This window comes from Atractosteus spatula, chromosome 18 (assembly GCF_055471065.1).
Source record: "Atractosteus spatula isolate fAtrSpa1 chromosome 18, fAtrSpa1.hap1, whole genome shotgun sequence".
Taxonomy (NCBI): Eukaryota; Metazoa; Chordata; class Actinopteri; order Semionotiformes; family Lepisosteidae; genus Atractosteus; species Atractosteus spatula.
The window spans coordinates 17,408,530-17,426,631 of NC_142723.1; the positions used below are offsets into that span (position 1 = coordinate 17,408,530).

At 37.8% G+C, this 18,102-nt stretch overlaps 1 protein-coding gene across 2 annotated transcripts in view; it reads right to left on the reverse strand.

Annotated features, from left to right (window-relative positions):
- The window catches only part of ttyh3a (tweety family member 3a), an 86,691-nt gene that overhangs the window by 15,865 nt on the left and 52,724 nt on the right, over positions 1-18,102 (reverse strand). For both annotated transcript variants that reach the window (XM_088936391.1, XM_088936390.1), the window contains exons 7-10: positions 16,326-16,401; positions 4,715-4,770; positions 2,157-2,249; positions 5-97 (exon numbers count right to left, since the gene is read on the reverse strand). In XM_088936391.1, the coding sequence (XP_088792517.1) occupies positions 5-97; positions 2,157-2,249; positions 4,715-4,770; positions 16,326-16,401 (318 nt within the window). The remainder of the gene's footprint in view (positions 1-4; positions 98-2,156; positions 2,250-4,714; positions 4,771-16,325; positions 16,402-18,102) is intronic.

Genomic DNA, 18,102 nt, shown 5'->3' on the forward strand with positions numbered 1-18,102 from the left:
TTACCATGTGCAAGCTGCGACAGTCCACAAGGGCAGTAAGCTGGTGAAGGCCAATCTCAGTCGAGTTCAACACCCCTTGAATTTGTTCCAGATTTCTCTGAAAGCATGGGAGCAAAGCTGTCATGGGCAACAAGAAGTGGAGGAAAACACCACCAGGAGCATTTCTCTCTTTGTGGCATAGATTTAAATGCGTGACAACTCCAAGTAAATCGAGAAATGAATTTTAGTACAAGTGCCTTGTAGACCAACTATCGGTACACGGAAAAAGTCTCCTTCATACCCTCAGAGGCACACCAGTTCACCTCTCTGACAAGCATTTCCTCCCAGAGTAACACGTCAGATGAAGATTCTTAATGTTTTTTTTTCATTTCTCAGTAACACCATGATTCAGAAATACACTTTATAAACAGTACAGAAAAGTACCAAACCGCAATGAAAACCTGGAAGAACTGTATACAATGGGCCTGGATCACAGCACTACACGACTTCTGTTTTTTTTTTTTAGAAAAATGAGGCAGCTTATGACTATTTCACAAGAGCAGAAAAAAAGCTTCAGAACTCAAAACAGAGAAGTTCCCTGAAACCTGTGGTAAACAGGTCTCACTTTTAGTAAACTCAGCACTGTCCACAAATGTATTCCAGTGAAATGGATTCCTTTCTTTCCTGTGAGTCCAAAAAGTGTCAGGCAGCACTTTTTGTTTAAACAGTATGAAGAGTTAAGAGATCAGCAGGGAACAAAAACACTATTCACTGAGAGAGAAGGAGACAGCCCTACAGAAACAAAAAAAAGGTACAAAAAGAAACTGAACTTAGCTGTATGGGCAGAAATTGCTGTGAGGTCAGTAAGGTTAACATTCTTACATGTGTGTTTTAGCTTTGTGTAACACTGTCGCTACAAAATAACACAGAAAAACAATTCCATTTATCACCCTTCCAAAACTCTCCAGGTGGTAACCCACCTACATAACCTGATAATGATCCATCCTTTGGAAAATAAATTCACTGTAAAAAAACTCCTGTAAAACAAGCTACACCCCACATTTCCTGCAATGTCATAATTACACCACACATGTTGGGTGTTGATGTTTATCTAAAATAAAGAGAGACAAATGCCAAATGGGAAGAAGACTGAAACCACCAGTTGACTGCCGTCTAATTGTAACTCAGAGCAGTAAAATGTGGCTTTTTTTCCAATTTGTGGAGGTATTCTCAAGTGCAGAAATACTGTTCAGGACATTTTTAACTTTCAAGTGACTACAATCTGAAAAAAACCCAGACAGACTACACTATAGTTCTTATAGTTTCATCTATTTTATTGTTATTTGAATGTCATGAAAAACAATGACACTGGATCTCTTAAATTCCATCAATTATTAAAAAGGATATTTTTTCTGTGTTCTTCCTCTGTTACTGAGCTGCATTTTCCCATAAATTCCTACTGATATATTATCTTCTATACATCATATTCACTAAGTAATATACTTAATGTAAAATCACAATGTTTCTTGTTTTGGATAATGAAAAAACAGCACTGTAAACATATTTCTCTGAACATTTGCTCTCAAGGGATTGCACAGAAGTGAAAATCAAAGCAATCTATCTTTAACTGGTTTAGTTTTAAAAGCACAGCAGATAAAGACTGCCTTCTAAGTATAATTTACAGCATAAGGGTATTCCTTTTGCAAAAGCACTATTACTAAAGTAATATTTAGGTTTCAGATGCCACTGCCAAAATGTTTTGGTTACTGTTTTTTTATGTACAATTTAGTTTCTGAAACACTAAAACACTAAAAGAAAACATTAAATGCAATAGGAACTCAAAACACTTGTTGAAAAATCTAAAATAGAAATATAGAAAATATTCCCAATACAAAATGTTCCTAATAACTATTTCCCCTTAATATCCGTCTCTTACAGAGGGTTAAATACTTTTTTTTTAACCATGGTTTGCACTTCCAACATGCTAGGAAGAAAAACGTCAATTAAGAATTATTTAAAGACCCAGCAATTACTCAAACACCCAGGAAAAGTTGGTGTTTATCAGTCCTGATGGAAACTGAAAAACTGCACCTTTTCAAGTGGAAGCTCTCAGTGGCCTTTGAGATGGAGGCCCTTAGTCACCAGCATTAGAACGCAGTGCTGTAGTCGATACACACCTTGGTCTGTGGATATTCACGGACTGCTGAGCGAAGCAGCTCTGCCACATCGTCCTGCATCTCGACCAAGGCTTTGTGACTTCCTGACAGCTTCTGCAATAGGTTCAAAGACAAGCCATCCATCACTATCCACCAGAATGGAGGGAATATGGAATGTGAGCATTCCTCACTGAAAAAATGAATAACGGAACTCTAGCAGCTGACGATGTAGTTAGGGTACAGGAGAAAAAAACAACATTGAAGTCTCTCAGCAGTAAGTATAAAAACAAAAACTTTGCAAATGCCTTTTGCCAAGGTAAACAAGCTGAATACCAAAGATACTGCAAGTGAAGCATGCTACAATAATTTGCGTGCTCTATAAGACATCCTTTTTGCACCTCCAAATGTGTTAATACATTTCTGGCTTCTGGTGAGTGAAGGTTTATTCTGCATTATTTATGTAGAAGGAAAGACTGCAAACAGTGTGTGTGCACAAACCTGAAACAAACGCAGCCATGCTTAAGAAGAATGAAAAGTCTCCAATCCGTTAAAAGCAAGCTGCAGATATGCTCTCCCAGCTTTTAAAATGCATTAATATTTGAGAAAATCTGCCCATTCAAACATCACTGTCTCCTGAAGTATATAACCCATACAATATTCGCTTCACTCTGCCAGCAGAGCTCTGAATCGCCAAAGTATCATCTTGATAGAAAGGAGGCATAACAATTGGATCCTAGTTTTGCATTCAATTGTAATGCTGAAATAACATTTTTCAGGGAATATTATAGTTTGCAGTGAGTGCACTGCTTTGTCAGCAGCTATAACACCCTGCAGCCCACCACTGGCAGCCCACTGGACCTCAGCAGGTGTGAGCCTGGCCAGTACCTGGATGGGAGACTCCTGGGAAAGCTGAGGCTGCTGCTGGAAGAGGTGTTAGTGGGACCAATAGGGGGCGCTCACCCCACAGTCTGTGTGGGTCCTAATGCCCCAATACAGTGATGGGGACAGTATGCTGTAAAAAAAGCACTATCCTTCAGATGAGTCTCCTTGGTCATTAAAATCCCAGGGCGTTTCTTGAAAAGAGTAGGGGTGTTACCCTGGTGTCCTGGCCAAATGTCTCCTGTCCTTTACCAATCATGCCTCCTAATAATCCCCATCTATATATTGGCTGCATTAATCTGCTCTCCTCCCCACTTATAGCTGATACGTTGTGAGCAAAAAAAGAATCTAAACTATTTGGATTTTTTAAATACATGCCTGATTTCAGTTACTCCTAACTTTACAGGGCTCGAAGTTGAGAGCCATATTTCTAGAGCTGTATTCACAAGCCTGCATGTTTACAGTGTCTTAGGGCCTCTTCACATCACCAGGATGTTTTGTTGCCTCATTCTGAATCGCAAAACATGGCGCTGCTCATACCTGGAAATGGCATCTATTTTGTGACGTAAATTGGAGGTCTTACACGTTACTGTGTACATTTTACTTTCATTGTGGTTTGAAATGCACTAAGTTATGCAGATTATTTCTGATCCTAAACTACAAAAACAGCGTTGCAGATCCCCTTTAATAAGTCCTAAATCAATCAAAAAACAAGAAAATAAGAAAAACGTATTTCTGTGCATCTGACAATAATGTATTTAATTGTCACTTAGTTTGTACCTCCAACAGTACTGCCACCTTTTTATATAAACTGACAGATGACGTATGACAATTTAACCAGAGTCCTCAGTGAACATCCCCTCATACCTTCATTTATTACTTATTCATTTTCTTTGGCTTTGAACTCTTTTTTTCAGTGATTCCTTGTAACAAGGTTTAGTGGATCCTACTTTGACCTGCAACAGGTTCAATTAAATGAACGAGTGGGCACTAAAATCTGACAACTGCAGTTACATTTAATTTATAATGCATCACTCATCCTAAATTACGAGATCATTACCAAGGATTTGTTAGACTTAAGGAGACCAGTGGGCCTCTTTGATGGAATGTGCATGCATTACATGGATGACTGCCAATTATCTGATAAATCTGGCAAACACATCTTTAGCTTGCTATTGATGAAATGGTAATTGAAAGTGAGCGCTCCAAAAGGTAATTAACTACCATGTAATTATTTCTTGCACTGCAGATTTTTTTTGTAGGCACTACCAGGTCAAGTCAATTAGGCGTCTTAAATATGTAGCTAGGGTGGCACAGTGATGAAGTGGGTAGCACTGCTGCCTCACAGTGCCCTGGGTTCCTGTCTGTGTGGAGTTTGTACGTTCTCCCCGTGTCTGAGTGAGTTTCCTTTAGGGGGTTGTGGTTTCCTCTCGCAGTTCAAGGACATACTGGTATGTGTAATTGGTTTCTGGGAAAATCGGCCCTGGTGGGTGTGTGGGTGCGTGTGCGTGTGCGTGTACGTGTGCGTGTCTGTCCCTGCGATGGACTGGTGGACCCTGGTGTCCAAGGTGTACCAGGCCTGGCGCCTGTTGCTTGTTGGGACAGGCTACAGCTCCACCGTGACCCCGAATTGGAAAAAGTGGTTAGAAAATGAATGGAGAGATGGAAGAATGGAACTACCAAGAACTGAGCAGACTTACCTGTTGAAAAGGGTTTGGCAGCCCCAAGCTGCATTTCAGGTAATACTCCAGAATGTCTGAAAGACATTAAAAGCAGAACGTGAGCATAGGTGCTCATTGTTATTCCTGACTTCTGAGGCAGCTGTACGGAAAAGTCGATTAATACAGTTTCACATGCTATGAAAGAGTTCGAATTCAACTCTTAGATTGTGTCCTATATTACCTTTCACACACGTACAGAGGGGTAACTGAATTGAAGAAATGATTTTAATGGTGTACAGATAATTGGTAAACGTTCTATGAGGCATGTTTGTTATGCTTAATGGTGCGTTGATTTCTTCAGGAAACAGAAGATCGGGGGATAAGGTATATATATGCATGAAAGTAAACTTTCATATAAAAGTCTCCACAACACAGACTCTACAGTATGCAACACAGGTTTCAAGCATCGGTTTACAACAACAAGTTCTGTAGATGTCTATAATGGACACAAGATAAAGTTTACAAAATCTTTCATTAATTACTGGAAAGAACAAGTTTCTCACCAAGCCTGAAGCAACGGCTACAAGTTTTTACAACGATGTAACGTACAGCCGTTACCCTCATACAAACTGATGAGCTTCATTTTCTGCCTTTACTGCAGATTGTACCAGGTAGTGTGGTAGCTTCTCCCATTCGGTCAGATGATGCATAAACTTGTCTCTCTCTTCCTTACCACCACAGCGCAATGTTTCTCCGTTTCTCCCCCAGGTTCCATTTACCACTTTCCAGAAGAAACCTGCAGGGACCGTTTCTGAGCAAAAGATGAACTGTAGGGACATTTTCCAGGGGAAAAAAAATGGCACTATGCCATGACTGAGGGTGTTCCGATAAATTCTTATTTCCTTTATGTCCTTGTATTAGACAGCTCCCTAGAAAAACAACCTGGGAAAAAGCTGCCTAGAGATCCATAAAAATGATGTGCAACATTGCTCACATCAATCCACTGAGGACAAGAATGCCTGTTGCCTTTCACTTTCCGACATGTCCTACTCCCTTAGTTACTGTAGCACATTAAAATAAAAATGTAATTTGCTCAAATTGGATGTGATTCGCCATACCTGCCAAATTGCCTACTTCATTATATATTCGTAAGGGCAGCCAGGCAAAGACAGTCTCTTCCTGGTTTCAGATGACTTAATTTATACTAATAAACACTCATACCAGATCATCTGAGCCTTTTTTTTTACGAAACAAAACAGAGAGTGAACTGGAGATTTTAAGAGTTTTCAGATGAAAACCCTGTGCTTTGTAAGCAATAATTAAAACTTCCTGCAAGAAATGGTAACGCATTCTTTTCACATCTGTGACAGAAACTCATTTCCTACAGAACTACAAGCGCATAATCATTGTCTCCCTGGGAAATCTGACAAAAAAAAACTGTGCTATATATAATACTTTAACTCACAAAAGGGGGAAAATAAGTTCAGTGGAGAATAAGACACTGCTCCCTAGAAATGTATCCATTAATTTGTAATATAAAATTAAGGCGGTTCTGCTCTTAAAACATAAGACATTATTTCCAGAGATGTCCTACTAGAATTGTAAATAATGGATCTTGGCCTTCTGTTATCATTTGTCTCTTGCATCCCTTAGCACAGAATTCAATATCCTGAGTTCTATTATGATGTAAAGTGAGCAGCTGGAATGAGACCTGAAGCTCAAAAGCATATCAAGTTGAAGAACAGAATACCCCATTTAAATACAACTAGCTCTGTTTCTTTTCAGGCTTTGGCGTTTCCAAGTGTGAAGGTAACTGCACAAAAGCACCAACCATTTTGACTATTACTTAGCATTAATCACAACTTATTTTAGTGTGCTCTGTTTTAAAATCGTTTTTATCCATGAAGGTCCTGGATAAGAAATTGGCTTTTGAAAGATCTGAAATAAAACCATGCATTCACGACAGACTAACACACAAAGCCTATTCACAAGGCTGTTCTTCAAAATCACTTTGTATCACACAGGGTATGACTCATGAAGTATATCACACTATGCTGCAAAGGTAAAAGTTCAACTGGTTTATGGTTTGGAGTAGCAATAAGACTTAAGATACTCCTCTGTAAATGATTTAATAATAAACAAGTCTGACTGCCCACAAAATAAATAAATACACAAACTAAATAAAGGGAGTGGCAACATTACAAAAGAAAAGGCTAGGGTACTCTGTTCTGATCATGTTGAAAGATCACATCAGAACTGCACTTCCTTGACAATACAGAACCCATCTGCTGTAAAGCACTTAAAGTAATGAAGAGGATTAAAGGGTTAGCCCATTAAGCCAATACCAAGATCACCTTAAAGTACAGTTTTTGCGGTCTCATCACATATTTCTGTAACAAAAAGAGCTTAAATATTTCTGACTGATCTCACTACATCTTTACAGTTCATTAAGAAATAAAGACAACAAAAACTAAATCATTTTTGTAGTGTTTGTTGGTGTAAACTGAAGAACATTCACAAACAAGTAACTACCGCTCAACGTGAGGTTAGAGTTTGAATAGGTCATTTTAAGCTTTTATTGACTATTTTATTATTCTCTGCTTAGTCAATAATATTTAAATCGATTACAGTACTATCAATGCTTCATTTACTGAAGGTTAACACAGAACTGAAGGCCTCTACCCAGAAAAAGGTTAAGATGCTATACCAGTTATGATACCTACTGTACAAGAGTACAACAATTCTACAACAAAGAGACACGAGTTATTAAAAAAAATTAAATTTGCAGCATTAGAGCAAGAGGGTCACCCATAAAATTAAACAAGAGGATGCATAATTCACAAATCAGTGAATGGCATTAATACAATTGTATTCCTGCACAGAAAAGTATATTACTCACACAGGCTTCAACACAGCTTGGTCAAGTTTAGGTCAGCTAAGCTAGGATGTGGCTAGACAGATGTGCTGTTGGGACAAACCTCAGCTCAGGTTTTAAATACCCAAGACACTTTTAAAAATGAATTACTGCAATCTGCTCCTAGTAAAATTAGTTCAAATACTTAAAGCACTGTTAGAATTAACCACTACTCCCATCTTTAACAAACCCACACTCTTTACAGTCAGTAGAAGACAGAGTAAATAATATGCAGAAAATTATTATTATGTACAAGATGCAAGAGTACTAAATCAGATAAATACAATAACACAAGATCACAGCATACAAAAGGCATCGTTTACTCCATGAAATAAACTACCGCATGCCACTTCTGCTGAATAAAAAGACCAGAGCATTCTACTGTAGCTGCATGAATTGGAAACATAAGAAAATGAACAAATCAACTCTTGATTTAAATGTAAAACAAAGGCAGCTTCATTCAGATACTGTATTCTCCATGTTTAGCCTTATCTTAACAGTATTTCCACAATTAACCTGTTTTCCCTTTGTGCCCACGTTTACCTTTAAAGCGGGAAAAAAAACTCTAGTTCAATTGTGATTATATATTTTACAGTGATATCACATATTCAGATTTACAGAATGCTTTTGATGACATTCCTCAAATATTAATTCTCGAATGTCAGATTGCAGGCAAGCAAAAACCCATGCTTGTTATGGACCAAAAACAAATTAAATAACAGAAAACACACAAGTACATATAATGGGACATCAGATTGGAGACAATTAGCGGTGTACCCCAGATATCTGTATTAGGACCAATGTTGCTCCACATTTCTATTAATAATCCAGACTGCGGTGAAATGAGTGAAATAGTTAGGTTTGGCACTGAACCCAACAGAGAAGCATCAAACGCTATACTAGAGCCGAAAACCTGCAGACACACTGGCCCTCCAGGACCAAGGCTGGAGATCCTACATCCTGTGCTACAGAGAATCCTCTCACCGCTGGAGATGAGAGATCATACGAGGTTTTCTAATCCTTGTCCTCAACACCCCAGTGTCTAATGGTTTGCACACCAGATGGTTTCTCGGTTATTTAACTTAACACTCAATTGCACTCTGATTAACCCTTTTTAATTACTTTCTGCCTGAAAAAAGTTGCATTTATACAGTTGTAATTATACATTTTAATGCACAATTTTAAATATTCAGCCAATTATTAGTCAAATGTGGGGTAGATCAAAACAAAAAAAAAACCAAGGAAACTCTGCCTTAGTGGCTATGTGGATTCTTTTTAAATTGTGTAACTACACATAGGAATCAAGATTAATCCAGGGATTGATTCTTATGCATGCACACCTCTAGCTGTGAGCTGGTTACAGCAACAGAAAAGCATTAAAGAGATTTATTAGAAGGAGCTCTGTATTCCAGCCCAGTTATAGCTGAGCTATTTTACATCTTGTCTGCATAATAAACAATGTCATCATGCCACTGACAACTCAAATAAAGTGGCTATTAATTTATATCCATGGATAGTCATACAGAAGAATCTGAATGGGCTTCTCAGTTTATAGGTTGTATTACTGCTTAATACGTAATAACTTCAAATGATGCATTTATCATTTTTTGTGGGATCTAAAATAAGAGGCAGCACAGCCATACAAAAAAAATTAAAGCACCGATAAGAAAAAATTATGGTGCAACTGCACAAGAAGGGTATTGTCTGATAAGAGGTGAAAAATTGCCAGAAAAAAAAACTTTCTCAGCACAAGCAGTTTTTCAAGAATAATAACACCCTTTGTACCCCAAAGAGATACTTATAGCATCACCCAACTTAAACAAAAATCACTAAATGTTACATTTAAATCACCATCTGTTGGACTTCAGAAAATAGATATGAAAAAGTCCTTTTCAATGACACAAGGGCAGTAATTGTAATATTAATGCTTTATTTCTTCCATTTCTATGGGTATATTTATGGTGTGTGATGTGATATCTGAATTTGAATCACTTTTAATATTTAAAGGTGTAAAAAAAGTACAGATGTAAATTTATACAGTATAATGTAGCCTTGCTTAGAAATATGCTCTTAGGTTGGTACTGTACCTCACTGACTTCCCTTTTGTAATCTTAGAAGAATGAAATAGTATTTTCACTCTTATTACTGTCATAAACACAGAAACACATGCTAAATAAAATAAAAAAGTCTTATTAAAAACTACATTTATATTAGAGTTGAGGATTCAGTGCACACCTGTTACAGTCATAAGATTCCAGTAATCGGAAGACAGAAGTAATCTCTTTTCTGACAGCAGATATTATCATTTTATGAAGTATAATGAAACTGAAGCCAGACCTGTGGATGACAGAATAATCTACTCAGGTCAAGAGTACACACATCTTCAACTGTAAACTTTACAGACTCATCAAAAAGGAGAAGCCTCGTCAGTTATTAACCATGTATCTCTAAATAATTAGACTAACAACAGTAAGCAAGATCATTTAATCCCCATTTGGATATTATAACAGCTGAATTCAGAGAAATTCTTCCTCTTTTCACTTCTCAGACCCTGAAACCAGGACCACCATTTCAAAAACCCCAAATAAACTGAAGTTTCGACGACCTGAAAAAAGGAAATGAATGTAAAAAGCCCACAAAATAAAATACTGGTATTTTTCTAAAAGGTAAATTGAAGGTCTTTCTGTCTGATCGTACAGTATACCTATCAAATGACAGATCTGCATTCTTCATAGACGGGCAGGTCTGAGGAGAGTATAGAGAGAGGACGGACAAGTCTAATAAATGAGATGACCTTTCCAAAGCTGACATTTAAAAATACGAAACAAAGGAAACTCGGAAAGGGGTCTCAACATGAACCCAAGAGTGCAACAATGTGCACCTTGAGATATGAGAATTAGATATTTATCCATCCATTTTCTAACCACTTCTGCCAATTCAGGGTCACAGAGGAGACGAAGCCTGTCCAAGCAGGCAACGGGCACAAGAAAGGACACAGGCTATCGTGGGCCACGTACAGACACGCACACACTCACACCAGGACCAGTTTATTCAGAAGCCAATGAGCCTCCCAGTATTTCTCTGAAACCGGAGCGCCCAGGGGAATCCGAACTCCACACAGACAGCACCCCAGGTGCAGAATTGAACACATGGTCCCAACACTGTGAGGCAGCAATGCTGAAGACTGTGCCACCATAAAAATAAGATATTTGAAGTGCAATTCCTTCCAAGGTCTAAACACCATCCCAGCCACTTACAAATATTTAATTTCGGATTTGAGAGACGCATTCCATCTTAAAAAATATCAAAATAAAAGAACCCTTTGCTGCTTGAAATGACTCTCTCATCATTCATCTGGGACAGAACAATCTGACAACCCATTAGACCTTGAAACTTGTACTGTACTGCTATTTCATAAGTTCAGATGTTCCGCAATGTCAAATGTTCTTTCAGAATTAGATTTTTTTTAGGGCACTACAAAGACCATTACTATTCACCGAACAAAAGTAGTAGGTGGGGGTGCAACACTTCCCATGCACATTTCAGTGTCCACGCAAAATAAATATTTCACAGCTGCCCAGCTGCAAATTCTGCAGGAGGAAACCAATCCATCTTCTTGTAGCTGTGCTACAGCCAAATCTAATCTTTACAGAAATCAATTAACCAATCAATCAACCCACTGTAAAATTAGAATAAATATCTAATAACAGCCCAACTGAAAAATGGATGAATGGAGCCTTGTGGGCACAAGAGCTGTCTTACCGGAATCTATCAACAATCTCACATCTCCAGCCCCTGGGAACATCACTCATCTCAGGGAATTGGATAGTTGTATCACCCATGCACATTATTGCTCACTCCGTCTTAAAACATTTGCTTTATTAAGTTTGCAATTACTTGGTGGGATTAGGAAAAACAAGATCTTGATTTTTCTGTAAAAATGTCTGATATCGTTTACAGATTATATGTTCTAAATTCAATGGTCTGTCCTTTTAGAACATAATGAAATGCTTTAAGGATGACTGTATTAATAGTATACATCATCTTCCATGTGTAGCATAGTAATGCTAATAATCACGTCATTAAGATACCTGATGAGAAGCAAACAGGAAAAATAAAAAAACAGGTCAACTAATAAAATGACAGGCACAATGATTACTTCAGCTGTTAGGCTTTTACAGTAATGATATGTCTAGTTTGTTCCCTGGAGAACAACTGCAAATTTGATCAGACTGCAAGCAAATTAGATTTATAAGGCTGCTGTGATTCCAAAACTGTTCCGGGAGAAGAGACAAGCTATGGAGTAGAGCAGAAGGCCAGGCTTCACCTTGTTTAAATTTTTCTCCCCGGATACTCATTCCACTGAGTTAGGAAGCACTTCAAGGGCAAATTGCTATAATCTGAATGAAAATAAAGGGAGCTGACCTCTTTTGACCCACAGTTTACATTATTCCAGCAACAAGAAGGACAAAAATCACCAAAATGAAAAGACCTAATTAAGGAGGGAGAAGTGTTAGTAAAGGATTTATAGCCTAAGGATATGTAAACAGAAAAAGAATCACTTATCTGTGCCACATACAGACACAGAAACAAAGACATTTTTCAAAACTCTGGCCTTGAATGTGTTACCATTTTCCTCCCTTCCTGATTATTAAAACACACTTCCAGAGATGTAAAAAAAACCCGAAACAACATGAGCTTATCTATTTTAAATAAGGGTGGAGGACTTTTTTTCCCTTTCCAATCTATTATCGTCTGAAGCAACACATGATATAATTGTATGTTTATGGCAGTTTTTAAAAAAAGAGTGTTATTTTTTTTTCCACTTACAAGCTCGGGGAGTGAGTGCTTAAAAAAAAACACAACAGAGCAAAGACTAACAAAAGAAGAAACTAAATCTGAATACTTATATTCTTCAGTGACAAACATTTTCCTGCATTTTAAGAATTCATTTCAAAGTCCGCACTCAGTAGAGTGGTTGAGTCTCACAAAATGGGCTATAAATCTGTACCGCCAGTATTTCAATGATCCAGGAATGGAAATTAAATAAAAAGATCACCTACTGTACATATTGTAAAGCAGCAATGTTAAACTGGTCATTGGTAGTTTAACCTTAAACGTGGCTCAAATTCCTATTTTCAAGAAAATAACTTAAGGCTGTCTCAGGAAAATGAAGAGGCTGTTGCCGTTTTTTCATCATCGTTACTCGAACATCAGGTAACAATGGTGTAAAACCTCAGGGAAATGACAAACAGGAGAGACGGGATGAAACAGGTTTAAACCTGCTGCCCAGAGAAAACGAAGGTCAGAAAAAAGAAGCGCTAAGAAGAGAAGTGAAGTCTGTGTATATACTGAAAGGCCTGACAGACTGAAGGTCAGAAGGTGACTCACACGAAGGAACAGGCATGATCCTCCCCACCTCCTTCCATCTCTCCTTCATTTTGCTGCATTTCTATTATGTGTTTTTCCCCCCTGGGTTCTGTCTTTTCCAATTTTACAGCTCATAAGAGAAGCAGATAGTTCAATTACCCCCAAGGAAAAGTAGGAGGAACTACAGTGACACTTAAAATGCAAGGCAACATCCACATTTCTGCCTTGCTGTAGCTTGAATAGGTCATTTATAGAGCCACGTTTAGAGTCTAACAGAGACCTGGCATTGCACAATAAAGGCAATATAATTTCAGCATCCCAAGAATAACAGTACTATGTTTCACTGGCTCCAGTGGGAGGGGAAAATTATTTATTTTACAGTAAAAAAGAGGAAATATTTCAATGTAATAGTCTAACTTTCTGTCTCATTCTAATAGTCAGTTTATATACAGTAGATGCAGTACTTCTCAGTCCAGCATTGAAGAACAAATAGTCTCCTTTTTTGAATATGAGCGAAAAAAAAAAACATTCTAAAATCTCCCCTCAGTAAATATCAAGTGATCATTTCTTGAAAACCATCAAAAGACTAAACTTTTAGAGGTTTTTACAACAGTAAAAGATAAAGTATTCTCAAAAGGTAGTTCTGACACATTCTGGTGCTGAGCTTATAAACAAAGAGCACGCAAACTCTGGACTCTGGACTGAAAGATGGTTATAAGCAACATCCATCCATTTTCTAGCCACCTCCCAGTTCAGGGTCATGGGAGAGCTAGAGCCTATCCCAGCAAGCACAAGGACGGGACTGCACTCCATCACAGAGCACACAGACACAAACACACTCACACTGGGCCCCGTTTCCCCAGAAGCCATTTATTCTGTTTTTGGACTGTACGAGGAAACCAGATCACCCAGAGGAAACCCACACCAATGCAGAGAGAACATACAAACTCCACACAGACAGCACCCCAGGTCTGGAATTGAACCTGAAGCCCCAGTGCTGTGAGGCAGTACTGGTAACCACTGTGATACCATGACGCCCAGGTAATAAGTGACACACCCTAGCTAAGAAGCTAAAATATAACAGTTAAAATGCAGCAGATTCAAGTCCATTCTCAAATCTGATTTGGCTAGATGAACTTGACTGTTAATTTTAAAGCTTTTATGTTTAATGATTTACGGGATGAGATGCTCTCCTTTCAGACCAGGCACAGATATCTGGAAGATATCTTCAGATACCTGAAGATTAAGCATGTTATCAATGTCCAGCAGTGTTCCATGTCCTAATCAGCTTTTTAGTTCTGAGTTTTCTGAGGAAAAGCAACTGGTGAGCACAGGAATGATCTGGAGAGTGAAGCATCAAATACTGGATGTGAAAACTATCTAAGGTTGAAAGGAAGCCTGAGGTTTTCGCAATGTGGCATGATAACATTGTTTCTCCTGCCAATATAAAAAAATTGAGTCTCATTTTTTAGCAGCACAGTCCCTAAAGTACTGCATTTTCCCCAGACAGGTCAAGTTCATTCCCTCGTATCATGGAATGTTCTCACAATAAAAATGAGTTGTTTCCTGGGGCAATGCGATTGCCAAATCTGCTCTTTATACACACGGTCATCGACTGAACAGTCCGATTTTTTCTAAGGCTCAAAAAAATGCACATGAAGCAGAATACTTAATTTTTACTTTTTGAGTCAAGAACAGCAATTAATACGGTGCTTTGATAAAGTACGCACCCCCTGCAAAGTTATTACATTTTGACGTTACGTTGTCCGAGAATGAAATCCTGACCCTTTTAAACTTTGAAATGACAGTTTGAACTATTTATTATGAGAAATATTAAGAAATCAACGCAATCAGCTCCAAATTGTTCATCTTAAAAATGATGACAGTATTACGTAAACAAGTCAGATTTTCAGATATTTAATTATACAACTTCTAATTTAGAATATTCTCGATTGTGTAGGTATTCGACATCAGTTCTACAAAGCAACTACCAAACCTTAAAGATCTGCTTGAAATGTCATAATATTAGAGATACGGTCTGAGTGAGCAACCAAAGAAGTTTTACTTGAAAGTAACGGCTTTTGTGTCTGCTCTTTCAGTTAGATATTGAAAGGCACAGCTCATATAGTGATACAAGAAACCAGCCATGAAGACCGAGAAGCTTTCAAAACAAGTTGCGGATGAAGTGGCACAATAGATAACCACAGTTTAGGTTGCAAGATCAGTTCAAAGTTGCTGATCAGCTTTTAATAAGTGGAATGAGCATGCAGAACTGGAGCAGCAAGAATGGGCAAACATATTCACATCAGGAATTGTTGCCAAAGTGCTTGAACCAAGCACTGACTTTAAGGGGCTGAATACCTGTGCAATCAGTACACTTTAATTTTTACGATTTTCTTATTGGTGGTGACATCCAGCTTCCTTCACATGGTAGTATAGTATTCAGTTGGACAGTTGTTACAGTTCTGAATATGCAATACGTTGAAATAAGTTCATCTGAAAAAATCTGAATACATTATTTCTACTTCATCAAAATTACTGGTAGAGGGTAAAAGCTTTTGCACAGCAAAATATGAACACAAAAGTATTCTATTTTTTTAATGTGCTTAGAAAAAAAAGGGAAACAAAACTACTGTCATTTTGAGACATCATTACTTGGTAACTTAAGACACTTCCTCTGTTTATAAGACACTATAGACAAAAGGGAAACAAAACCTGCTGTAACCTGACACGTTCTGTACTGTGAAATCTGGGTCTCCAAATGTCAACAGACTCTATTTGCTTTTGAAGACATTCGCATATAAAGGACGCAGAAGGGAAAAGGAAAATGCTGATTTGAACCTATAACAATACAAAGATGTATGCTCTGTTCCCCTGCTGACTGTCGAGTTGACATTATTAAACCATACAAGAAAAGACGTGCATTAAGATGCATCTTCTCATCTCTAGTTTTGTAGAGTACTCTGATAAAGTAAACACAAAGACAAAATATCACGATCTCTGTGATATTTGAAGCACAGCAATGAGGGGTGACATTAGGTTACAGTATGCTTAGAAACTTTGCACCTGTTTAAATCAGCAAATTAAATGAACAACTGGAGGTAAACTGCTGTATTACACAACATGAAAATATTTATTTAAAAGATTTTGTGATTGGCAAAGTACTGATGTACGAGTCTGTCCTACTTGTGTTAATGCTTTGTTTATGCTTTAAAATGACTTCTGTTTCCTACTGCTTTCCCAAGAAAACCCAAGAATCGTAAGGCTTGTGTTAGCCCATTTGCGCATCTTGCCTCTGTACAGTAATTTAGCAAAGTCTTGTGTCATTCAACAAACACTTGCATTAGATACAGAAAATCTGTGTACCTTTGTTGACCACTTGATTCTCTTCGGTCACTTTGGAGATGTACATGTCTGGAGATACACAGAAATCACTTGAACCCTAGAAGGATCAAAAACAGACAAAGCAGAGCATGTTTAAAATTCTTAAAGCCAAGTACGTTTGGTAAATTGGATGAAGAACAAGCTAAAGAAGTGCTGATCTCTAAAAACAACACAACAGCTAAAGCTTCAGATCTTTAGGTTAAATAACTTATGTAAAGCAGACGTTATGAAGGAGAGAAATGGCAGGGAGAGGGCACCATTTGAAATTCAAATGCAGTGGGTGAATAATCAGTTTTGAGAGAGAGTAGGCGATGGATTTACATTAATCAAGTAAAGAAAAAGAAAATGGGCAAATCCTGGTCGTCAGGAAAATCTCTCTCTTTTAAAGTTGTGAAAGGAATCCATTCTCTACTGTTATGACTGTAAAACAAAATGTACGTGATAAAAATACATCTGAATTATGAACGCTGAAAAAAAAAAGAGCCTCGTCTCATGTGTTCTGTCAAGTCCACTTGTGAGCTGGCAGTGGCTGTACTCTTGGAAAAGGCCCATGGGAAAAAACATAGCTGAGAAATCAAATCAAAACCACAGCTAGCCTGCCCTGGTACCTCTGATCCAACCAGAAGGCCTCTTCTCTAATTTGCTAAGTGCTTACAGGACCTGGTGAAACATTTTATAATTGCTTGTTATAATAAAATAATGCAAATGGACCTGCTTTATTTCCTGTCTGTTTCTCTTAGAATACAGGAGGCACAGCAGAAGGTGTCAGACAATGTTAACCCTAACTACAACTTTGGCCCTATGAGATAATTAAACTGGAGGACAAAAACCTGAACCCTGCCAAAAGAGGTCAAAGAAAGAGGACTAACCACAGAACTAGAAACGTTTTCCATTTAGCATTTTTTAGCTTTTTTTAGCAGTTTTTAAGTCGGTGTCTTGGAAACTAACAAAGGTTAACCTACTCTCATTCAACATCTTCTTATTTTAACAACTGGATCTTAGGATCAAACTTGTCCCAGGTTGTTAGTTCTGTTTTAAAGTAAAAAGAAATTCAAACACTGCTGGATTAGGAAGTGGGTCATGTAGCTCTTAAAAGAATTCAGTATAAGAAGATATGAAAATAAAGCACAGTAGCTGCAAAGAATATTTATGCATGTAAAGTACACAGCTGTATAGAATATATTTTAAGGGAGGAGTGCAAGTGACAGTGCAAATGTACTCAACTAATTTATTTCAACAGGTTTGACAACATTCAATTCCAAAATCATATGATAAATCTGCAACTCAATATAGAGATACCAGGCAACTGGTAAACTCTGCGATAATGTTCTCATTAGGAAAACAGAACATCCTAAGAGTCTGGAATTAGTTTGAATATAATCTAAAGATTACGATGATCTTTTCCTTCATGCAACGGCCGGCTTTCTCTGCGACAAAATTAAAAATATTCTTATCAGGCTTGTCCACGACTCTTAATGACCCACTTGCTTGTCATCGCGAGAGAAATCGCCACTCGGAATTTCAATGGATAAACTAAGGAACTAAGTCTCTTGTGATTCATTAGTGCCGTTGACGTCAATATACTACAAAGTGTATTCAGCAAAGACAGCCTTTGCAATATTGCATGTGAGATGGGCACTGTTATTAATTTCACAAGCTTACATTTAATAAAAACACAGATGGCATTTAATGACAAATAACTAAACCTGTCTGGCACCCTTTTCACACCACAATTCAGTGACCTCGCGCAGAGGAGAGC